The sequence below is a fragment of the Polyodon spathula genome, chromosome 14 (genome assembly GCF_017654505.1).
Source record: "Polyodon spathula isolate WHYD16114869_AA chromosome 14, ASM1765450v1, whole genome shotgun sequence".
Lineage (NCBI taxonomy): Eukaryota > Metazoa > Chordata > Actinopteri > Acipenseriformes > Polyodontidae > Polyodon > Polyodon spathula.
The window spans coordinates 6,662,611-6,688,269 of NC_054547.1; the positions used below are offsets into that span (position 1 = coordinate 6,662,611).

At 38.7% G+C, this 25,659-nt stretch overlaps 1 protein-coding gene across 1 annotated transcript; it reads right to left on the minus strand.

Annotated features, from left to right (window-relative positions):
- Positions 1-28: 28 nt before the first annotated feature.
- LOC121326992 (mitoguardin 1-like) lies at positions 29-24,890 on the minus strand. The gene is made up of 16 exons (XM_041270706.1): positions 24,762-24,890; positions 23,248-23,413; positions 22,144-22,324; positions 21,539-21,666; positions 20,955-21,081; positions 19,932-20,068; positions 18,870-18,993; positions 10,986-11,086; positions 7,914-8,032; positions 7,727-7,799; positions 7,039-7,125; positions 6,204-6,302; positions 5,691-5,825; positions 3,121-3,174; positions 2,455-2,571; positions 29-1,443 (listed from the first exon to the last, which is right to left on the minus strand). The coding sequence occupies exons 2-16, from the start codon at positions 23,344-23,346 to the stop codon at positions 1,225-1,227; spliced, it is 1,800 nt and encodes a 599-aa protein (XP_041126640.1). The 5' UTR covers positions 23,347-23,413; positions 24,762-24,890; the 3' UTR covers positions 29-1,224.
- Positions 24,891-25,659: the final 769 nt, after the last annotated feature.

A 25,659-nucleotide genomic window follows, 5' to 3' on the forward strand; every position in this document is an offset into this window, starting at 1 on the left:
ATAAAACACCAATACGAACAGGCACACGTTTACAAGGATTGTGTTTATTCTTAATTTGTTGAGAATATATTTTATATATATATAATATGTATTTATATACACACACAAATATGGGGTAATGCAGCTAGTGTTTTGTGGGATGTGCTTCTTAAAAAAAAAAAAAAGGATTAGAGTTCTCTTGCTGACCTTTTAAAACTCAAATCAGCACATTCACATGCATTTTAAATTCAGATTAGCATTCCGCATACTCGGTGCAGAAATACTAAAGTTGAACATAAAATCAAACAAACCGAATACCCGACATCCCATCGTTCAGATTCTAAATATTGAGGATGCTGCTTTTTGCTAGGTGGTATGCAGTTTGCAGAATGTAGCATTCACACAACTGCTCCAATTTTGCAGGGAATTGTACAGGAATGGCATATCCCACAAACATCATATGTGGGGTATATATTTCACCTACTCCTATGCATCTTACTGTAGTATGCAAAACACTAAGTGCATGTTAACTTACCTGTATCGCCAATCACAGGTGTGCTCCGACTATGAGGTGACAATGATCGAGAGAGTAAGGATTTTGCACATTAAAGAACAGAATGACACATTCACTGCAGCACTGCATTTCATTACGCAAACGTAAGCTTCCAGCATTTCAAATAGAAGAGTGCTAAGCATGTAGGGTACCAGCTGTTTGAGATCCATGTATAATCTCAATAGAAAACCTCTATCAAGGTCTAGTAGTGATTACATAATGTTGAAATAAGTATTACAACAAGGCATACAAAGCAGCAATGTGGCTTTAGGTTTACAATCTGAAAACAGCATTAAATATCTACAGCACAATCCATATGACAAGCAACAACTAATTTCATGGCAACATACCGATTCTTGAGGAAATAATTCACAAGACAATTTGGCAACACAATTACTGCAGGGATTACAGTATTTTAAATTAAAACAGCCACCAAGATAAACATAAAATCCTTTTCAAGTTGTTCAACAGATCTCACCAGGTTTTAAACCAAACAAATTTTAGTAACATTTACATATAAATAATAATAAAACATTGGAATTTTTGAACCCCTGATACCATTCTGTGGAAACCTTCCCTGAGTCCATCTTGAACTTGCATTGTTGCGCATTTTGAGGTGCTAATATTTTCAAAAGACACCACGGTGCTCAAGCTAACAGAGCAAAGACGGTCGATGTGCATGCAGGTGCTGGTCACTGCACACGTGACTCTGGCAGTCCGCTGGTCACCACGTGGGTCTGGCCACTCACACAGCCGTTGACGTGCCTCAGAGCCTCTGCTCCCAGGTAAGCCATGAGGAGCTCGGAGCAGCGGTGCAGCAGCTGCAGCATGTCCTCCGCCAGGCTCTCTGTGCTGGTGTACCGCACCTTCTCCAAGTCGAAAATGTCTTTGAGAAAGAACAGCACCTGATCCTGTACGAGAGAACAGATTTTACTGTATCTTGGAGATCTATTTTTAAAAAAGAACTGTTTTATTATTTTTTAAAACCACTTTATCCCATGAGGACCTTCTACCATTACATGTAATACATGAGGTAATAACGCTCCAATCAAATCAAAAACCCATGATTTAATGGTGAAATATTGTAAACCTCCCACCCCCCTTCCCCCCCTTCGGTCTATGAAAGTCAAAAACTGACAATACAAAGTACTTTCTTTATAACCAAATAGAATAGACCCAATGTGTTAATCAGAATTTAACACTTGCTAATAGTTCTGCAAGTTTTTGTGTCTAACAAGTTTAGCAACCATATGCTATTTAGAGTTTGGTGCTAGAAGATTGACCCATCCAGTCCTTTAACAGAGACCTCATGTTCTGAACAGCAGTTCTGGGTTGAACTGGTGGGTTCTCTCTTTTTCACTGTAATAAATTATCAAGTGGTGGTGCACAGCTGCTGGGTTTATCTACACCATGCTTATCGACCCCAGCTTTCTAATGAAACAAATAAATAAATGCACTGTGTTAAGACATAGAAGCACAACAAGCAGGCATAGTAACACCGCAATAATTAATCACTTGAACCCCAGTTATCTGTGCTCTTAAAACAATGTGTCTGGGTTAAACCAACATACTTAAAGGCAGTATCTTCATCCACTGCACCAAGCCTGCCTGTGGACGCTTGTGGATTTTAGCTGAAGGAGGTACAGGAGTTATGCAGCCTTGTTACATCCATAACAGACACTTGGCATGAGCAGAACTACAATAAATACTTTCTCCAGGGTAACATCAACACATTAAGAGAGATGTTAAAACAGCACAAGTCAGCCTTCAAGCTTCTGAATTAATATTGCTGTAAATCCCCATGGCATTCAGACCAATTATATATTTCAAAAGGTGTCTCCCCCCCCTTCTTTTTCCTGTCAGGGTAAGTGATTCGTACAATTGTTCATTTTAACAAATGAGTTCTATAGAAGTCATTGTACCTTAAAGAAGGAGCAGAAGTCATGCAGGGAGCTTTTGGGCCCAAGTAATCCCCAAGCCAAAACTGGGCTGACGTGTTCACATACAGCATAGAAGTGTGCAATGAAGCCATCGGGCACCTGTTTATACCAGCAACAGAGGAATACATTTACAACCCGCTGGGATCAACTGGAAAACACATTATCACATAACCCAAAAAAGCATTGATTTGCAGGTTGGAAACAAGACTTCCCTTGCATACAAGGAAATGCAATGAATGTGTATTTCAGTAAAACAGAAGAACCGTTTGCAGTTAATTCCTAACACTTTCACGCACGGCAACCTGATATGGGGACAGAGAACAAAAAATAAATAAATAAAAATACTCCTTTGTAGTCCTTATATGGAAGATGCAATTGCTCGATGACCTCATGAGGATGTCGTGTTTCCCCATATAACGGCAAAGAATGAAAATATTTTTCATTTTTATTAAAAACACATTTATTATGTGTGAAGAACTCCTTTTATTCCAGCTATTTTCAATATTTCCTGCATTAAAAGGGTTAAGTTTAAAATTTCAGGTAACAGCCGGTCATTTTTGCCACAATCCTCATCATAAAATCTGGAATAGATGCTATGCAATGGGGTGGGGGGGTTGGGAGTAGAGAGAAGAATCTGTGTAACTTTACCTTCATGTGTTGCTTCTTCTGCTTCAGCACTGACCAACAGCTGGAAGCCACTGCCTGCAAACAGATTAAAAGCTCTTAGCTACAGTATTCTGCTTACAACCCAGTGGCTATCTAGTTATCATGGGAATCTATGGTAGTAATCTCATCTCAACTCTTAAGCATCATACAAAAGGAGTTAAAAGTTTTGCAGAGCAAATCTTGAAGACGTTAGATTTTTCATAAAAAAGGGCTTTAGTAACTACACAATTTATGTACCAATAATACTGTTGACTACATTATGAGAGTAATGTGATGCAGGGTTAAAAGATACTAGGGGCTGCTGACACTCCCAAACTCCCAAAGTTAAATCCAACTGTCATTTCTTCAGACAAGTTTTCAAAAAGAAATACTTCACATTTTTTTTTCAAACCCAGAAACAACATTAAGGAATGTAGACCCACATCACTGTGATGCTAGCTTTCAGACACAGTCTACCACCCTAACACTTTCCCAAAGTTTTCCAAATAAGGTCTTAAATAATCAAAACCCAGCTATGATGACAAAATATCAAGCTTCTGGGTGAGAGAAATAAATCTTCTGGAATGAGATTTCTTGGCAACACATGTGTTGATATTGCATGATCAATAGAGTTGCAATGTTTCTTACTGGTACAAAACCTTTTGTTTAATGATTGTATGATTCATGATCTCTTTCAACATTAACTGCTCCTGTATGATTAACTTTTGCAAGCCTATCTCACTTTTCAATGAATTATTTAAAAGTATACACATCTTTTTTTAATAAAGTGTTTGACATTGACATTAATAAATCAAAAGGTCACTCCATTTGATTAATTGAAAGGTTTAAGAAAATGAAAAAAAAAAATCTTTAATAGTTTAAAGACAGGAAATCTGTGGTTAGAAATCATATTCTTAACAATGGTTGGACTAAAAACTTTACTGCCACAGATGTAGACCTCCTACATGAAACCATAGCCTGGACTAAATCAAAATTATAGCTCCAAAATAACCATATTAGTCGTGATATTTTAGCAATGTTATTAAAATAAAAAAATTTAAAAACAAACTGTCATTATTTTGAATTGAATTAAAGTTGCTGCATTCGACAACTAAAGGCACATGATTATTTAACCCACAGACGATAACCTTATTTAGACTTCATAACCTTATTTAGACTTCATCCTTCAGAATAGTGGACCCCTAGGTCAGGGGTTTTCAACCAGGGGGTACGCGTACCCCTGGGGGTACTTCTAAGGGTCAAAGGGCGTACGCAGGATGACCGGTGCACAAATAAAAAGGAAAGGGTTTTTTTTTTTTTTTTTTAGGCGTCTGGCGATTGTGCCTGGACAGCGGTCTGTGCTGCTCATGATCTTTGCTGCGTTTTTTTTAGAAGTATAAATGCTCTGGTAAACATAAAGAGTCACCACAATACTTGTACTTTGACTGTTTTTGTTTATTACCGCGGCTGCATTTTATTAACAGCATTAGCGGCTGGTTGAATACATGTTCGGTGTTTGATACATTTCTTACTTGCAATAGAAAAACGAAGGAAAACACAAAACTCAGATAGTGTACAGCGACATAAAGTTATGTCCCTTTGGATCATTTTGAGTTAGTAATTATAGTTTTATCTTGAGGTTAATGTTTTGACATTGTAAACATTTTAAATGGCACACAATTATGCCGAGATGGGAAGTAAACAGTAACGTGATAAACATTTACAGTGCAGACTATAATGACTTCCCAATAGAAAGCAAAAGATTCCTAAATGCTACCTTTTAATTCTTTGCATCCAAGCTTTACGAATTAAGCCTACTGTTTGGTTTTCTGTCTCAGCAATTTGTCAGTCCCAGACTGTTGTGTAAAATGATATATTAAATAAATGGGAGAAAAAAAGAAATGTTAACCAGATTATTCTGCCTTTTATTGCAACTGTGGTACTATTCAGTGAGCAGAAATTGTAAAGGGTACTTTAGCTGAAACCTCCCGACAGAGGGGTTACAGTTTAAAAAAAGGATTGAAAACCCCTGCCCTAGGTTAACCTCAGAGAGCAAATATTGATTGACTTAATGTGGGGCCAGTGCATTTGGGACTGATCTTCACCTCCATCTGCTTGTCTACAGGGAGCGAAGCCAGGCAGAAACATGGAGTTTTCATGACTTCACATCACTGAGTCAGCCACTTCCCCATCTGTTCTCCTTTGCGATGCGAAACTGTTCTTCTCCAGCGTTTGACGATTGGCTCGAATGGTGTTGATAACATGTGCTGGGTGATGCATGGTCATTCTCCTAGTACAGCAGCATCCAAAAATACTGCAGAAGGTTCACTGGGCTGACTGTGCCAGGAAAAAGACAGGCTTCATTTGACACAGCCATCAATTTTAAAAGAAATTAGCCCAAGTATGCTTATAGGGCAAAACCAAACATGTATTCGTGTCTACAGGTAGCCTATAAGAAGCACATGGCAGCAGTTGAGAATTAGAGCTGCCTACAGGGATCTTTAGAAGAATACGCTGGGAGTACTCAGAGATTCCAGTAGAATTGTAACAAACCAACACCCACGATTACTTACGGTTTCTTTAAAAGAGCTGTTGAGCCAGCGGTTGTTGACAACATTCTGGATAGAAATGGGCGGGTTTTCTAAATCTTCTAAAGAATCCATCAGAATGAAGTCAAGGACTATGTCATAAAAATTCAGATGCTTTACCTGTGAAGAACACAAACAAGAAATCAATACTGAGAAAATCTCTTTCTGGAAACTCAATAGGTTCCTATGACTATCCAAATCACAAAATCAGCAGATCCGAGCACCTCTGGACAGTCTTTGGACTAAATCTGCAAAATGTTAAATTCATCATTTTTTTTATTAAAACTGAATTTTATGCAGTTTTAATAATTTTAATAATTTTTTTAAAAGAATTTGACCCCATCAAACTTTAGAGATGAAAGCACTGAAATTGTTTTATTATTTGATACTCAGCGTTGCACAAATTAAATTGCTGTATAAATCAACCTCGACATCGAGGTTGCTAACATTCCCCGCAAACAGGGAGAGCTCCACTTGACCAGTGGTTAATAAACCCACCCCTCGTGTAGCAAGTTCATGTTTGGTGTTCTCCCAGTGGTCTGTTTGCTCTAAGAAATCCATCATTTCCTCAAAGACTTCCTCAAATCTCTTTGGGTTCTGTAACAGGACAAACCAACAAGCATGTCAATGAACAGGCACTTTCACTGCACATCAGGACTGGCAATCACCAGCGCTCCTTATTATCAGTGTTTTATCAGAGACGGTTCAAATCTCTAGAGAACAACAAAGCTTTAAAGAGTCGCGTGATTTCACTTAATGGAGGGATTACTCAATTCAACTTGAACAGCGGAAAAATCTAAATATTGCTGCCACTTTGATCATTAAAAAAGGCACTTTGTGTATCAAGATTATTAAAATGAGTCTTTATTGTAGGTGACATTTCTAATGAAACTGAAAACATCTTATATTTATATCTTACCTCATATACATTACATACACCGTACTTCCATGGGAATTCTTTACAAGTTTGTTTGATTCACTATTCATTTAAAGTAGTTGCTTTTAAAGCCTGTAGACATCTCCTCTTGTAAACACTTCTTTAGTCACAATCTATTTTTAAGTTCTCTGCTTCACAGGCATCCCTGTACACCTCTTACGTAATTAGTTCTTGCCTTATTTATCGCAATCACAAGTTGACTGTTTGGTGTGTGCGTGATAAACTACAACAAACAAAAAGAACCCATTTACACATGGCTGCCTTTTGGCTTCAGTTGCCACTTCTACCATTACACTGAACAAACCTCTCTCGCTATGGAAAGACCACATCATGGCTACTGACAAAGGTGATGATATAGCCATTATTGCTTAGTAAATGTGTATTTACTAACATTACCTTGTGTGCTTTCACTATTATAGCTGACAAAATCTTTTTTCCTGTTTCGGCAAGGAATGTCCGAGTTCCAGCTTCAGAGAGAATGACCTAATAAAACAAAAAGGGCATTGTATTCCTTATCTTACAACAATTAGCAAACCTTCTCAAGCCTTTTCAAGTGACATTGCACTGCTCGACTCCCCTGCACTTCTACTGTGTACAATTTAGTGACACCAACTTCTCACATGTATGTATTTACAGAAGTGGTTTATTTTAACTAAACAATGGACCTTCTGTTTGAAAAAAGATAAATCTATCTGATAAATAGGAGGTAGAAGTGCAAATTTCAGTAAAACACAGAATAACAGTTTGCAGTGGATTCTGGGTGTAACAAAAACACTGCACACACAAACACTCGCACAACAAGACATTTTAATACTGTATAGCGATAGTAAAGGCCATCTATGTTTTGGGAAACCTACCACCTTTTGCATAAGGATTTACAACCGTTTATGAAACTTCATTTTTTTTAAATAAGACTTTTTTTTTTTTTTTTTTTTTTTTTTTACACTCTTCAAGATCATAACAATACAAGGAGATGTACCAATGTAATATTATTAAGGAAAAAAGCCATGAATCAAGTAGATCAAAGCAATCCAATGGTTACTGATTACAGAGGATACCACATGGGACGCTTCGGAAAGTTTACCTGGCATGCCTGGCGCACACAATGCAACTTGGCGAGAAAATCAGTGTCCCCCAAACACTCCAGCATCTCTGTCCTGAGAGAGAAAACAAAAATAGAGGTTTACTAACGGAGCAGTCCCTTCCTATCAAGGTGCTGCTGGTTAGATGTATTTCTTCTCATCTCCCCCGCCCTGCCTCGCCCCACACACCTCAGCACTCTGCAGGAGATTTTCCCTTCCTCTGCCTGATGCAGAGCCTCTTCGTACAGTGGGCAGCGACACAGAGAACCCAGAGCGAAGGCATTCCGAAGCTCTCTGTGCTCCGAGAGCTGTGAAAACAAGAACAAGGACTTCTTAGTACAGGACAGCTGAGGCACATTTCTTTGTCTCTCAAATTAAGTCTTTAAGCTGTAGGTTGGAAAATAGTAACACCAAGAGCAGGCAAGTCAGAATGGGTCATTGGAATTTTCATAGGATATAAAAAGCCAAGAAGCAATGCAATAAACAGAGGCGTAAAACATTTGTCAGTTTACCAACAGTGTTAAATGTTGAGGCCATTACATGTATTAAATGAAAGCTATATATAATCTCTGTCAATAAGAAAGCCACCTTATCCACATTCCAGCATGTTATCATTGGGTAGCCGCTATAATAGTGCTATGATAGCAGCCAAGACTGAGCATTATCTCTTTTCAGTGAAGGCAGACAGAAGCATGGTGTGATTTTAGCAGCATCAGTTATATAATCACTTGGCAAAGTAATTAATGATCAGCAGGTTCTAACTGCCAGCGCAGTCCTTTTCAGAACCGGACACAGACAAACGTCTCGATTTACAATGACATGAACACACCTTAATCTCCATCCCTTCTGACACAGATGAAAACAGCAATTATAAAATGTTATTTATTTACAAAGCTTTGTCTGGATTATGGAGTGGGGAATTGGAAACAACTCCTGGAATAGAGGGGCACACCAAAATGACAGGTAAATGGGGGTTACACCTATCTAACAGAGAAACACCCCGAGTGCAATTCATTGCAAATTTAATATACTGGTAAATCGGCATCGAACATTAGAATCAACAACGGGACAGGGCTGGAAAGAAAGAAATAAGATTTCTTATCTCAGCATGAATATGTCCTCTGTTGCCAACCAGAAAGAGATCCATCCGAGTTTAATGGCTACAACATGTGTTCATACCAACCTTGTTAAGTGTATGAGGTCTAGTAGGATTCAGTGAGGCTATGGGCAGGTTAAAAGGAAGCCCGTTCCTACCCCAGCAACCTGGATTAATCATCAATCATCTGTCAATTCGGTCGACTAAAAAGGTAGGAAGAAGCCCTGAGGAGCGGTTTGATTCTTTCAGCCCCTCCTCCCTCAGCCTGACTCGTCTCTTTGCTGGCATGCCTGTAGTACAGCGAGCGAGTTTCTACATAGTGCAGCAGCTGTGAAAACACATCAGCCACTGGACGCAAGAAAAACGCTAAACATTGGCATCAGCTGCTCCTTTATAACCGAAAGGATCTCCTAAATGACAAATGCTTGGGCATGTCAGTTTACTGATTTAAAGATAGAAAATATTTTGTGACTTTTTCTTTAGCTCCATTACGAGTTTCTGTTATTTTCCGGCTACGCAAATACTATTAGCTCTACAATACAAATCCAACGGAGCAGAACTGGCAATGGTTCTACGAATTTGCCAACCTGGATAGTTCTTCCTTATAAAAAAGCGGCAATCAGTCCTCAAACATGGTTTCAGACCATAGTCAACAGTTTCAATTGCAGTAAAATCTGCCAAGGAATTCAAATTTGTATGATTTTTTTTTTTTAAGATTTCATAAGCCCTTCTTAGTATGAATGTCAAATATCTATGATATCCTGAGTTACTTCGCAGTCTGGCCATCTCTCTCTACAGCCCTTCCCTACTGTACCCTATTCAAACCACACACAAACAAGTGATAATGTTGAGTTACAATGATACAGTGTTTTTAATGGTACGCATTTGGTGACAAGAGAACTGGAACTGGGTCAGACTGTACCGTAGGTAAGAATAGGTAGACTAGTCTGGATCAGTGAAACGAGAGCTTTACTTAATATACCCGTCAAGGTTTCATAAAAGACAAATAAGTCTGTGAATATGCGTTTCCTGTAATCTTGGTCTACGAAGATCCTCTAGACTTCAGGATTAAAACGTCTTGCAGATGTAAAAGAACATTCCAGCAACGGTCAAAACAGTTACCATGGCAACAATCTCCCGGCAGCGCTCGATTTTTGCTGCTAAATTATCGGAATTGTGGAAATTGTCCGGAACACACCGTTAAAGGATATCAGGTGTAGGGAGGCATGCATTTTCGTGTATCTCAGACTCTCTGCAAAAACACGTGAACTGGAACACATGGTTTCAACAGGAAACAAAGCAATCTAAACCAGTGTGTAATCAAAGCATTCAGTGATTTCTCATTTGAACTGCAGCATTAACAATAGACATCTTCAAACCATTAAATAAGATCTGTTTTAAGTCTAGGGCTCTCTCCTGCTGAAAACCCATATCATGTATAGACACATACAGCCTAAAGTGGACAATTAAAAAGTTCAATCAAACATCCCAAAAACATGAGGTTCTCCTGCTGATGTGTCACTTTCTTTTTAAGACTGATACACTGAAATATACCAACCTTTTCACATCTTCATATGGCTGGTCCGTCTATTTTTTTTTTTACTATGTGAAATGTTTTCTCAGCTATCCTCCTGTCTGCTGGCAGTGCTGGTTTTGTGGCAGTTCAGACTGAATCCATTCTTACCCCAAACTTTATTTTAATGGTTTATTTTAAATAAATAATTAAATAAATCGTTCATTTTACTGGACATTCTAGCTGACAAGTCATAAACCTCTAAGTGCATTTTAGCTTCACAATAAAACCCTAATGCTTTAGAAGACATGATTCATTAATGACATCTAGGGTTACATTAGTTATAAAAAGCTTGAAACAGTGACTGCTCATAAATATTAACACTGCCATGGTTTTGATCCTTACAGTGGTGTGTGGATTAATAAGACTTACAGGACTGAAATGTCAAGCTGACTCTGGTTTGCAAGCTCTGCTTCCACCAAGCTCAAACTTCATTCGCAAGCCTTTAACCAGTCAGGTGAACTTGGTCATTGCACAGACTTCCATCATGCTTCACATAGAAACCACACAAAGCATTGCTATAACACACACACTCTTACCATGCAAAGACAATGGAAACCAGTATCGTCATTGTCCCTGTGCATTTTCTTACCTCGGCCGCGGAGACGAATGAATCGGTAGATGCGATGCTCAATGTGTCCCTCAGACAGAAGTCATCAGAATCCTCTTTAATGGTGATGTCTGTGTCTTTATCTTTTTATACATATATAAAAATATAAAATAATTAATTCTTTATCAATATAGGATGGGGCCTAAAAACAATGGTATTGTTTCAAACTCCTGAAATCTAACAGAACTGCTTGCCTATTTTCTGTGACACAAATATTTAATTTAAACCAGGTTTATCAAGCTTTTGGTCCAGTTCAAAACGTGGGTCATTTTTTTTTTCATGTTAAAAGCTGATTTTTTCACTGATCTGCTTACTGTGCAAAATTAACACAAAGAGAACGTAGCTTAATACTCCAGGATGATGGGAATAGTGTTTTCACACGATTTTTTGTATCTTCTCCTTAAAACAGCAGTATGTTTTAGCTTCACTGTAATATATATGTCCCTTCATACTGTACTTAAAATCAATACTTCCCCTCAAGGACCTGAAGTTTATTAAATATTTTATAGGTGAACTGAATCTGTTGACCATTCAGACTATTCCTATTAAATTTTTTCTGGATGCAATACAAAAATTGCATAATGGTTGCTGTTAATAACTCCTAAAAACAGTCAAGTAACTGTCAAAGCAGCTACATTAAATTAGAATGAATTCCCTATAAAGCAATTCTTTGTGTCTGGTCAGGTCCAATTCATTTGCTAACACAGAGAAGTGCTATGAAGTGCTTCTGAAGCCAAGAAAAGTGAAGCTGCTCGTCACTTTGAAATGCTTAATGTTCTCCCTCCTACCCTCCACCCCAAAGAATGAAATTCAAGGCATATGACAAATGCTGCTGGTCTGGTTCACTGACAAACTCTCCCAAGTTGTTACATCAAAGCTCTGCTGATGTTTTTCCAGCAGAAACTCATGTTTCTGTTTCAATCTGGTTTCACTCTTGCCTGCTTTCTCTCCATATCATCTTTCAGCTAACTAATGTCACTGCTATCAGCTACTATGGCTGTGCTAAATTAGAAGCCCTTACAGAAGATAAGTGGTTTGATACCAGCATGCTCACTGGACCCATTTACCAACAGATTCACATACCTTAACAGTGATTTCAAATAATCGCAATAAGTTAGACAGAGAGACAACCTTTTAAAACTGCAGATCAAATTTTCCATGAAGCTACTGGCTTATTAATCACAGGACACTCTTGTAAATGAGTGGTCAGTTTTCTTTCCTGGGGAAATCCTGGGTTTGAATCCAAACTTAGCCACTTATTCAAAAGATGGAGACACTTATAACAACCTATGGCTCTGTAACAGACCCAGAGGCAAAATAGTATGTTTGTAGCTGTATTTTATTCATTTATTTATTTATAACAAAACAAACAAGAACACACTCTCCTCAACACCCCCACATTCCACATGTGAACAATTAAACACACACACACACACACACACACACCTCCCCCCTTGAGCGATGCACAGAATGGCCACCTCCCCAGCTAAATATCCAAAGTTCAGGCGGGTGGCAGGTAATGTCTGTTGTCCCTTCTTGGAATGTCCCCAGGCCCACAACTGCTGGCTTGCCCGGCAACAGAGGTGGTGGTGGGGCTGGTGGTGCTGCCGGTACCTCTGGAAGCGGTGGTGGAAAGGCTGCTGGTTCCTGCCCTTCTTCCCCTCCCAAAAAAATTTCAGGGGGTGAGCCTGCAACTCCTCCCCCTTTGGCCCTGGAGGCAGCAGTAATGGCTCCCCCCTCTGGCTTGTAGGATGGCAGCAATGGCTCCTCCCCCCTGGCTCTCGGGACGGCAGAGATAGCTCCTCCCCCTCTGGCTCACGAGACGAGAGCGATAGCTCCTCCCCCTCTGGCTCTCGTGACGGCAGCAAAGGCTCCATTATGGCTGCTGTGGCTTCCGCCTCCAAATATTTCGCGTTTTTTTTTTTTTTTTTTTTTTTTTTTTAATTTACTCACCTCCGGATCTGTTGGGCTCACACTCTCTCGCTTCTGACACCAAATGTGACAGACCCGGAGGTAAAATGGTAAGTTTTTAGCTTTATTTTATTTATTAATAACAAAACTCAGAACACTCTCCAACACACTCCTCAAACAGTGCACCTTCCTCCTTTATATATTAGTGATGTGATAATTAATCAATAAACACCCCCACATTCCACAAGTGAACAAATTAAACACACACACACACTGTCACAGGCCTATAAAACAGTGTAGATGCAGGAGCTGAAAAAGATGCAGAATTGCTTTTGGAGTTTTCTGTTTCGTCAGCGCTGTACATAGTTACAGGTAAAAAATTAATTAATTTTTTTCTTTTTTTAAAATTTAGTTTGGCACGCACATGCTTCTCGTGACTTGAGAGGGGGCGAGGGAAAGCAAGTCCTTTGCTATATCTTGTAGAGGATAGGTCAATTAAAGCAGAGCTCTGCACAGACACTCATACATAGTAGCACTTGTCAGCTATCCCCCAGAAGAGAGACCAGGAGGAGTGAGGAACCAGCTCTGCATTTTCTCTTTTCTTTCACTCCTTGAAGTCAGACATCTTTATTAGGACCAGATTCACACTCTCTGCAGTGCACCGAATCCTTTGAGGTGCAACCAGGAAGGCCTGCTGTGTGCGACACCCTGACAGCGCGATGTACTAAACATTAGTGTAGATAAACACTGTATCTACTGCTGTATAGAAACATGTGTAAATAACACTGTATAAAAATCTAATGCTGTATAAAACTGTGTAATGTCCACTTACACAAAAAAAACCTCATGTGATATTGCATTGCTTTCTTAATATGCTGAACTTCATACTTATTACGCTTATTTTTGTTAATGAGATTCAGAAAAATAAAACAGAATAACTAATTTCCTAAGTGTGTTTAGTACAGCTTCTCCCTTTATAAGAATGTACATACAGGGTGTGTAGTGAAGTCACACCCTAGCAGACACAGAACTCAAAAGAATCTTCCTGAATTAACATGCTTTAGAACTATCTTTGAACAATCCATGCTTGAACCGTGTAAATCATAATGAAAACAATGAAGCGAATGGACAAAATACTTTCTATGTCAGGCTTTCTTCTTAAGATTTAAAAATCTGTTTTGGTTGGCAATGGCAAGCCTCTATGGTTTTAAGTGATTGCAAGCATAAGTACTATATGCCAACATTGGCTAACAAATGACAAAGAATTTAAAACAGAGATAAAACATGGAAGCTAGCAAAAAGTATGTGAGTAACAGAGTCCATCCCCGCCACAGCCATCAATACACAATTAGAGTTATCAACAAAATGTCAAAGCAGAGAACCAAGAACCTACAACCAACATATGGGAATGTAGATGTGTTACATGGACAGATTCCTCCGCTATATCCCTGTCACTGGGGATAAAAAGACTCCCTTTTTTAAGTTAGACATAAAAGAATAAACAGCAAACAAAGTTAACAGTCCTGATCTACTAATAACACGCCTGTGAAAATGCTGCTCCACTTCTAAAATAGCAGCAAGAAAAACAGACTAGGGTTTTTTAAACTTTTTTTTTTATTTATTTTTTTTAAACGTTTCAAGGCGACGGCAAAACGCAAGTTCAAACAAATTCCTGGCTTTTAAATCATGCATTTTATGGATGTATATGATGGTACAGTTCAGGAGGCAGTCTGAAAACCCCTTTCACCAGCCAAAAAAGTAGCAGTTTATCACAGCCCACAAATAAAACCAGATGCTGTCAAACTCTTGAACTCTCTTCTACACAAGGAATGTTTGCAAATCATTACGAGAAGCATTTGCAGACCGTGTAAGGTATCTGCGCGATCACTGGATTTCATTATTAAAAGGAAAACCCAGCTGCAGAAGTCTAAATTGTGCTAAAACTTTAGCAAGGACTTACAGAAGGACAGAGCAGGCTATCCTGAAATGCTGGCTTGCTCTCCTCTCACAGTTCAACAGAAAAGGGCTAGTTGTAAGTGCCCAATAAGTTGGGAACATTGCAGGTGAAGCAGCACCTTACAGGATAGTCATATTACAAATCCATGTCACCTGTGATACACGGAGGGTTCAAACAATAAGGACCTAAATGTCACTGGAATATGTTACATGTGTAGTAAAGCCCTTTCACTGCCAAATCCAGATGACTACAGGAGGGACTAAATCATGTGAAATCACATATAAAAAAACAAAAACAAAAAAAAAACACACCCATGCAGTTGACCACAATACGAAACTTGCTAGAGTTGTCCGAACGGCTTTGAATAAGGAATTGCCCTCTCAGACAGAGGGTGCTCTGACAAGGTTGAGGGGCAGTGCTCCAACTGCAGCTGTGTCTCTTGCACCTACTCTGTGGCTAAACACATCCGTGCAGCACCTACATGTGTGCAGACACATCAATAAACTGAGTTAAATAAATACATCCATATTAATATTGCTTTATTTAATCTGCTATAGGCAGCTTTTTCATAGCACACAGTGACCCCTGTTGAAGGGCTGCAATGGTGTATATCTTTAACTTGCTCTTTCGGACTGATGCTTTTGATTGGCTACCTTGTTAACCCTCTAGCTAGAAAATTAAGGCCTGCCCTAAGCTGTTAAGAACAATCAATGAAAAAAAAACAAACAAGCAAAACCACAATGGAACCGGAATTTAGTTTTATGACTGAAGTGGATCTGACATGCAGTCACCAAGGATACATTCTTACTCCAGTTACATCATCACATTTTGTTCCCATTATAATCATATTCCACATAGCTCTTGTGTATGTCATAGCAGTCAGAACCTACTTTTACTCTGAATGTTGAAGCCACTAAATGCAGATGTAAAGGTCTTATTTCAGTGAATGGTCCAGTCTGTCACACACCCAACAATACCTAGTGAAGATATTGATGATGAGTAATGTCTTATTGCTTTAGAACATAGGTGCACTGTGAGCCCTGTAATAAAACCCTCTGTTTCATCCAAATAAATGGAAATAGCATGATCTGACAGCTGGGAAAGGTCAGATATAAAATGTGCTCAAGCAGACGTGGCTGATTCCTGATGAAGTGGAATGTACATCATAAACTCAGCCTGGGAAAGATATAAATAGAGTGAGCCCTGTACATATTTTAACCTGTAAATACATGGGGACCTCATATGGGGCAGATACAAAAAAAAACAAAACCACTGTACTAGTTTATATGTGGACATACAAATATACATTGTTGTTCATAACTAAATAAAACCTAGAACAACCACCCTTTCTGGCTTGTCATCAGAATCCAGTACTATGTGATTTCAAGGTTTATTTCTCTTTCTGTTATTCTCAAAAACAGCAATCTCTGGCTTAGGCATACCATGGGGGTTCTGACCTTAAAAAGTTACACTATCTTTAGAGAAAATGGAATTTGAGAGAGAACCGCAGGTCCATGCGTGTATAAAGAACAGCTGATCTACCCAATCTGGTGCTGGCTGTTTCCACTGCGTTTCACTGTTAGCTTCCAAAGCCTACTCTGCAGACCTTTCTGCCGAGTTAGGCGACAGAGAAGAATGCCAGGGAGCCTGTCCAGAGCTATTTTTGGCTCAACCTTTTCCCAGGGGAAGGTGGCTCCATTTAGGAACCAGGTCTTAAAAAGACCAGGGCAGGGCAAGATGCTGCCCCCTGGTGTGGACCACAGGGAACAGGTCCTGAAAACAGACCGTCTCACTCTCCACCTCTTTCTCAGAAGAGGTCTATTTAACGGACCCCTTCTTTTCAGGCATCCTATTATAAACCATTAAGACTTCACAGAGTGAGCAATGGCAGGCGAGCAGAGAATGGTAAATGCACTTATTTGCCATCTTTTTGTTTCCCTAGAGTCCTATTTGAAAGAAATGAAGCAGCCAGACTGGAAAGGGGATTATTGTCAATAGCAAGAGTAATTTGATACTTTAAAAGTCTGCCTAATAATGTCAAATGTTATGTTTGGTGTCTCTGCCAGCCACAGCACATGTAATACAGAAATGTTCATTATGTATGCAGGTATAATTATATTTTATGACCATGGTCTATTTTCTTATTTATAGCACACATGTACTAAAAGTATTGTGGCTGCTGGATTTTTCTAGTCATCTGGAAGCCTTCCCAGATGCACAAAATGACTTTGGTGACAATTCATACTTGAATGCTTGTAAAACTGCTAGTAGTCATTAACAGAGACAATCTACACTCATGGCAGAAAACCAGCACCCCACTAACCATAAACTTCTTTCAAAATAGGTGTGTAGAACCATGAACCAAACACAAGTGAAATGGCAACCCATCTGAAAAGCCACTGCACCAACGGCAAGTTCTGCACACAACAATGACTGCCAGCATAGGTTATGGTGCCAGTGTAAGGTACTGCCAACCCAACGATAAAAGTTCGAAATAAGTAAACTCCTGTCGATTTTGTGTCGTAGATTCATTTATTTGTCTCCCTCTGAGAAATTATCCAGCATATGACCAGAACTGGTGTATGCTAGTCACTTGGTGCTGGTTCAGCTGGTCCTAGAAAGGTCCAATCAAAATTCCTTTACTGTAAAGTTCTAAAGCCATTTGTAGGAATAATTAATTTCTATAGTAAACATTGCCTGGTATTTTTATAGCTGCTGGCAGCCCAGTAAATATTAATTACAACTCCCAACCAACACAACAGTGGGGCATAGAGGAAATTGTATTTTTTACATCTTCATTTTCACACTCAAAGTCAGAAATCATAACTGTGTTCTATATTTAAAATGTAGCAGCCACAATGTGACGGCTAACTAAAGTCAAACCTCCCTGCTACTAAAATACCAAGACATTCACCCATTTGTTGCGCACTTGTTGAGCGACAGGTGGAAGAATCCCAATATAATGAGTGGGTCTGCTGTGATTTGCTTTGTATGCAGGTTTCTAGAGGTGACTCTCTGTCAATTATGGCTGCTCTGCTTTAGCCATGTGATGGACAATGTTTCATGCATATTGCAATTAACCGCTACACAACTTGGAGTAGAAGGCTTTATATAGTTTGGTTGGATCTTAAGCTGCTAAATGGTGCTGCTCAGGTTGGCTAAACAGAAGGGAAGATTAAGAAATTTGTAAAGGACAAATGATGGACCTCAAGTCTTGTACCAACAGAGTAACAAGCTATATTATTGAACCTTTCAGAGACCCACAAAGACAAAGCAGAGCTTGCACACACACAACTGTCTCGCTCAGTGTCCCAATTACTGAAACTGACACCAGCTGGGCATGCAGGGTAAAAACACACTGGAACTAGATGCTTTATTTTAAATCACCTACGACACAAATGGAAAGGTTGCTGTAAAAATCTATTTTTACATTTCCGCAGCACCAGTTGTGATGTATTGCAGCGATTAAACCACTGTCTGTTTTTAGTTTTCTGAAGTTTCAGGTTGTATTCTTGTAAAATATGAAACAGCCAAATTGCTTATTTATGCTCTACTGATAATTCATTTCTGACACAATGGAAATACATTCTCAGAGGGAAGGGGTTCAAATTTCTCAGATTGCTACATCACAGTCCAGGAGTCACACAGATCAGGGCTGCCATGTCTTCAAGTGAATTCCACCACTTCAACTTGAGAGCTGTCAAACCCTACACATTGATGAGCACCCTAGGCTTCACATGTATGGCAGGGAACGAGCGGGCTGAAGGGAAGTCTGTTTCTTAGCAGTTGTAAATGATAGGGGCAATATGTGCACATCTGTGATTTCCTTTTATTAAGAGTTTGAATGCAATACTGACTTTTAATAGTTTAACATGAAGGTTAAATTCATTGGTTTAGAGATGTATAGCCTCACTGAAAAGAGGCCTGAGTCCTAGGCAGGATTGCCATTCTGGTTTATTTTGCAAATAAATGAACAAACACTGTGATAAGTGGCTTACCAATGTCATTAGCAAGAGACGAGGGATCTGAAGCCCCCAGAGTGACCTGAAACTCCTCCTGCAAGCGGTAAGCTCTCTGCAGCAGAGACTCCAGTTTGTGGATGAATTCAGCACTAATGATGTCCTGCAGGAGAAAGGACATTTCAGAAACCCCTTGGCAAAATGAAGCCCTCGCAATTTGTAAAGGGGTCAGATATTTCATACAGTGAATAAATGAAATACCCAGGATGGACTGGATCTAGAATACTAAAAGTGGTCAAAAGTCTTCATCTGTTTCTAACAACATTCCAGTAAATGCTTGATATTTCAGACTTTAGTGGCAACTGCCACAGACAAAGTACCCTTTTAACACAGACTGTATATGAAGTTGCACAAGTGGGGCCTACAATTATTTTCTGTATTGGTGGAAAGTACTTTTATCGAGCCTTTGTTTATACAGCATTTTACTTCCGCAAATGAATTAAAATACCTTTTTTAAATATTTACATTTGAGGTTTGTCTCAGCTTGGAAAATGCGTGCTGTAGCTGAAATCGTTCTCTGACAATTCAAATTATCAACAGCCAGCATTGCCACAAGACACGCTTTCAAACAACAACAGTGGAACACAGGCTTTTCAGAACAATCTGAAATCCATTCATAGGTTACATAAGCATACAGGGAGAGTGATAGTTGTCTCAAGGCTTTTACACCCACTGACTAACTTGAAGTGGAACAAACTAGAACGATTGTACCTCAGGGTACAGAATTGGCAGGACAAAACTGCTGACCTTCGAGTTTGGTCCTAAAGTTGAAATATAAAATGTAATGCACTAAACCTATACAGATAGTTGGGCTATATTACTAACCATTTTCTCCAGGTCGCACAATTTTTTTTTGGAAACAAAGTTACACAACTGTCAAGAAACAGCCAAGGCGTATTTTTATTGACCAAAGTTATTTATTAAACATTTTCAAGACTATAATTATGTTTACCTGGCCTCCGTTGTCTCTTTTCTTAGTTACTTGACCTTTTATTTGGCTGGATCACTCTAGTTTTGAATTAAGATAAAACCGCATCTCACCTCCACGCTCTCCTCCGCTATGGCGTCTCCAGCCCCCACTTTGATGGAGCTGCAGCTGGCCTCATCCTCAGCCTGGTGGCTGCGAAAGGTCAGGGCCTGTTCCCACCGTCTCAGGGCCTCCTCAAACAACTCCATGCCTGCAGTGACATTTAGAAAATAGCATACATTAGGCTCGGAGTCATTGAGATAAAATGCTGTCTGAACTCGTTCCACAAGGTTCGGTCAAGCTCACTGTTAATGCTATCAATACTCTTGAGCCAATTTAAGGGTTAGGGCCTTCAACTGCATTAAGGACACATTTACAACAATCAATTTGGATACTGTACCTTAAAATTGGATAAGAACATTCTTTATGTAAACCAATTGCGAAGGATTTGAAATTTCACCCTAAATCTATAACTTACTGTCACAGCTCACACATTAAAGTATATATGTGCATAGCATTTAACTGTATTGTTCATACATGCACATGTATCACATGGAGATACCTTGGGAAATGTGTCTACTTCAGGCTTTCAACCACCTTTTTCAGAGTTAATGTATAAATGTATAGGGTTGTGCATATTGAAAAGCACACAAGTGAGCCCCAACGTTCAAGGGTTGTTTCTGAACAATGCTAAAAATACTTACTGTTATGTACAGCCCTGTTTTAAATATACTTCATATGGTATATTTATTGAACCCTGGAAACAACAATAATCAAGCAAATCAGAGAGAACATAGATAAAGGACGAAATTACCCCAGGAACTCTGATGATGTCATTTTGGATTGATGTCTTGGTCAATCAATCACACCAGCAAAGACTTGGGAAGAGCTTAAAAAGTTGGGTTTTTTTTTGTTTTTATTTTTTTAAAACCCAGAAATGTAATTCATGAACTCCCAAGCCCTGCTGTATTTAGACTTTAATGGCTCTGCTAATGGGAGAGCCAATATCAAAGAGAGAGAACAGCAATACTGGGACTGTAACCAGTATGCAATGCTACAACATTCAGGCGAGTAATACTAAATCTACCCTCACTCACCCATCAGGTACAAGTTTTCAGGAGTAGTTACAGGGATATTGACCAAACTCATTGCAGTATCATCTGCTGCTTTATCCCAGGAGTGGCTGGCACAAGCACAGCTGTTTGAAGAATTGACACTCTTCACCTGGGAGGGATCAGGAGTAAAATCAAGAACATCTTTAAGAAAATGAACCCTTGTAGCCACATATCCTTTATGCCTTCCAGTTCCTTCCCGTATAGGTGATGTATGCCATTCATGCACTACCTTTCAGATTAATACCCTGCAAACTAAACGGTTTAAATTTCACCTCCAACCAATTTTGACTGTTGTCTTCAAGAGCCAAAGAACTATAACATGTCATTGCTCTGGAACAAAATTCTCCAAACGGTGTAACTAATCAAGACATGCATTACTAATAGTGGTTTGACAGGAATTAATATTAATAAGGGAGTATTCCTTCTGCAAATACACACAACGGACCAGAAAAAAAGAAATGGTTTAATCTATGGAAACTCTAAAGGCACTTCACGACAATGGATTGTAATTGTTGTCTGCTTGCAAGCTAGTTGTGGGTACCATAAAACCCTTTTAATACACTTACCGAGGCCAGACTCTGCACGGAGCCTGAAGACTTGCTATACAGCTCTCCATTCGCATACACATTACACGACTGACCCTTGGAGTTTAGGGAAAGGCTCAGGTTCTGACAACTACTTGTGTGACTGGAATCTATAAGAGAGAGAAAAGGGTGGCTGCAAATCTGAAGGGTTCAACTTTAAAGACGATTGAACTTCAGTTAAGTTTACAGGAAGAAGGGAGAGCGTGTGTATAAAGTAGAACTCATTCCACAGTCACCTAACCTGGATCTGCTAAACCGATGAGACAAAACACAGATATAAAAAGCTTTTGCATGTACAGAAGGTGCAGGGTGTATCCATTTTCACTGTTGTAATTCATACCTGTAATAGGACAGGACAGTCTAACTGGGCTTTGCAGTCTAATTACTTCAAAGCATGTTAATGCTATATGAACATGAAGTATGATTTATTGTGGCAGAAGTGTTTGAGAAGCAACATAGAAGCACAGATTATATAAGAATGCTACTGCGTTATTTTAACTACACTTCATTAAGGCTGTCTGATCTAGGCGCTTTGAAGATTGTCACATCTAAAAGAAAGACAAATCCACTGCTGGCTGTCACTTTACCTTTTTCTAAAGGAGCAGTTCTGAGGAATTCTGGTACAAACTGCTCCTGTTCCCATGGAGATGTTGCATTTTTATTTGTTTTCCCTTTTCTTCTTTTAAAGTGACGGGCAAGAAAAATGAGAGACACCGCACTGAAAGCTGTCACTGCAAACAGCTTCTTAACACTGGGGGAAAACCTTACCTGGAGACAAGGAAGAGAAGAAAAAAAAAAAATGTGGTAAAAGTCAGGCATGCTGCTAAAGCAACTTTGTCCTGCCATTGAGGAATGTTTGTCTGGAAATAATAAAACAAAAACGTAATCATGTCTTAGAAAGTTTCTTGTAGTATTTTTAAATGTAGCACTGCTGAGGGTTTGATTCTCAAAGCTGTTTACTCCAAATCATCATTGGCATTATTTTTGTCTGATGGGGGACGACGACACAAAACACCATTTACAATTCTAAAACAAATAAAAAAAAACAACTCTAGACTACCTACAAGCCCCAGCGCCAAATGTCTGAGTTGAATAGTTATTTTCTGGTTTAGTAACTTCATTGGGTGTGATTGCTTTGTGAAAATATCATGCCAATGATGTTTTGAATTAAATAGCTTTGAGTATATCTTTGAGTGTTTAACATTTAAGGAGGACTAGTTGACACCAAAAACAAATCTAGTTCCAGTGCTCCCTCTTATTGGGTAGTAAAGGTCCTCAATAATGTGCATGTCTCTTTATTACCGAAGCGCCCATCGTAACAAACTACTACATCAAGAATAATGTGCAACCTACAAAAGGTGGTCATTAACCCTTAAGTCTGCTGTGAGTTACAGTGTTTAATGTTGCAAAGTTAGCAGTGACATGTAATTGATCATAATCCCCTAGTCATGCTGAGGGTTAGGTGATCTCCAGTAGCCCTTAAAAGCAAAGTGAAAAAAGGGAAGAATTAACATTGATACAGACAATGCTGGGTCTTGGATAATACCATAATTTTAAAGAGACCAACAGTTTTTTTTTTTTTAAGTTTTGCAGAGCGAACATAGCGACTTTTGCACAGAAACGCTGGAGAATGAATCACGACTGACAGCTGGCAAAACAATCACGCTGCTTGTCACCGATTGGCCGATTACCTGGGGAAAGGCGTTGTACAATGAAAGAGGAAGATCAAAAATCCGAAGAGCCACCGCCTGAAAGGAAGCCTGGGAGTTGCTTAGCGTGTCTTCTGACATGGCTCCTTTCTCCCATAATCCCTTCAAGCTGCCGTCTACCTGCTGCTCATACTGCTGACGTATGTCCCTTTGGGGAAATAGAACTAATTAATACCTGCAGTGTGCCCCACGAAATAAAGCACTCTGAAGGATATTTGTAACTCAACCCCAAAAGAGATTGATAGAATACCAAGTTAATAGTGGATACATTATCTTAAAGTGTTGACAAAAAAAAAAAAGGAAGCGAGCCAATGAAAACATATCTACATATTACTCTCAGAGAGAGTGTGTGTGTGTGTGTGTGTGTATATATATATATATATATATATATATATTCTGCTAGTAGAATTCCCTCCATTTATAGCAGGTTCCTAGTCATAATTAGTGTAGACTGACTTCAGTAGCTGAGCATCCAATACAGTTTATACACTACATCCAGTCCTTGAACCCTGTTCTGCTCCACAGTTCAAACTCATTTATAAAAATAAATAAATAAATGCTTCATATAATATGGATAGTACTCGCTACAGTCTGGGGCGACAGTGAATTGCATCCAATTATTTGATTTAAGAATAGTGCTAAGCCTTTAGTCTCATGACTAAAAAGCCCTTTCTGGTTCATGAAGCTAACACACAACCTGACACATTTCAAAGCTGACTATACCCCCCTCAAGCAGCTTTCAGCAAGCCTAACTTGCCAACTAAATCAGCTGCCAGCATTTGGACAGTCTGCTAAGCAATGGTGTACTTACTTGATTATGTATAAATTAAAAAAATAAAAAATTAATAAATTAATATAATATTAATATAATTTCACATGAGAGTTAGAATCAATTAGTCAAAACATGGTTCTTTCAAATGTAACTAGGCAACCTGATTCTGTGACAAACTTGGCATTACCATTTTCTTTTTACTGTAGTAATATTTAAAATTGTTTACATGTAATCGATGCTTAAATAAAGGAGTTTAATAAATTACGTCGTTGATTTTAAATGTTCTAGAATACAAACACGTTACATTCCCGTTTATAGAAATCATTTTGCTATTGCTCATGTTCTACTATTTGAAAACTAATGTCTACAACAAAATCAATTCGGCAGTGCTGTATACTGCGTGGGGCTACGCTGTGTATAGTTAGCGGGCATTTTTATCCCGTATCACATTATTAACAGGAAAAAAAAAGGCTAGCATAAAAAACGATATGAGATCAGATTACACATTTACTCTGCAAAGCAAAATAAAACAAAACAAAGAAAATACAATGCAATAGCAATCTGCTGTAACACACGCGGTTTCATTTTCAAGCTGCGGCTGCACTGAAACACACTCCCTAAATACATATCACTGTACCATCCATAACGTAGCAGGGACTCATTGAGATCTTCTCAATGCTGTGATAAACACTGGATTTTAATGAAGTATTGCAAACTCTCTTACCTCAAACGTGATTTTCATTTGATCGGATACTAAACGTGACAGCGACCACGCCTGGCAATTTCTACATCGTGATCCAGCTACTGAAAGTGTTTTGATCCTAGGAGCAATTTTCAGCAGTAGTGAAGGAACTGCTTCCTGGGTCAGTAGAAGCACACGGCTGCACTTACAGTGGTAACATTCCTGTGTTAATACAGTGCTGTCAACAGTAACGGTTTAAACGGTACGATTTTGTAAATTAAATACAGAACCTAGAACTGATTTGGTATACCATTACACATACTTATGTGTACATATTTGGAATTTAAAGCGGCCATACAGCACCTTGCCATATCTGCCTGTTCTGAGAATTATCCAGTCACAGTGATTTGAATATTTTAATTCGATAAATATTATCCATTAAATGGGCGCCTCAACTAGATTCCGGTTTAAATAATAATAAATAATAATGACATCACCTCATGGCTGGTGCTTATAACCTCACTGAATCACAGTGTTTCACTTCCCTTTTTTCGAATTCCAGATCCGTTTTTTGAAGGACTTGGACTTGGACTTGAATTAATTTAAAGGAAATGGGAATTGAGAATAGATTAAAAAAAAAAAAAAAATTGAAAGAAAAAATTGACCCCAAACCTGTTAATCAATCCTGCGTCAGGAATTATCTTCAATTAGAATAAACAATATAACACGTACCTTCATGATTTGCATAAATTCCTTGTTTGTGCTAAATTTGCATTTTTTTGTATTGTTGTAAAAATGAATAACACATTGCTAATGTGACAAAACTAGCAAGAAATTGAGAATTCAAGTAGTAAATATTGTGTACTTTTTTTTTTTTTTTTTTATCTAGTACTGCACTACAATACTAAAAAACTGAAAATTGAAGAAAGCATTCTGCTGG

What these genes read in the sequence shown, in the direction of transcription:
- LOC121326992 (XM_041270706.1), bottom strand. Translation starts at nt 23,346, where the DNA reads ATGTCAGAAGACACGCTAAGCAACTCCCAGGCTTCCTTTCAGGCGGTG. An exon ending in CCGTGCAGAGTCTGGCCTCG is followed by an intron (nt 21,082 to 21,538) that starts GTAAGTGTATTA and finishes GATCCCTCCCAG; the next exon opens with GTGAAGAGTGTCAATTCTTC. An exon ending in ATCTCCTGCAGAGTGCTGAG is followed by an intron (nt 7,800 to 7,913) that starts GTGTGTGGGGCG and finishes TTTCTCTCTCAG; the next exon opens with GACAGAGATGCTGGAGTGTT.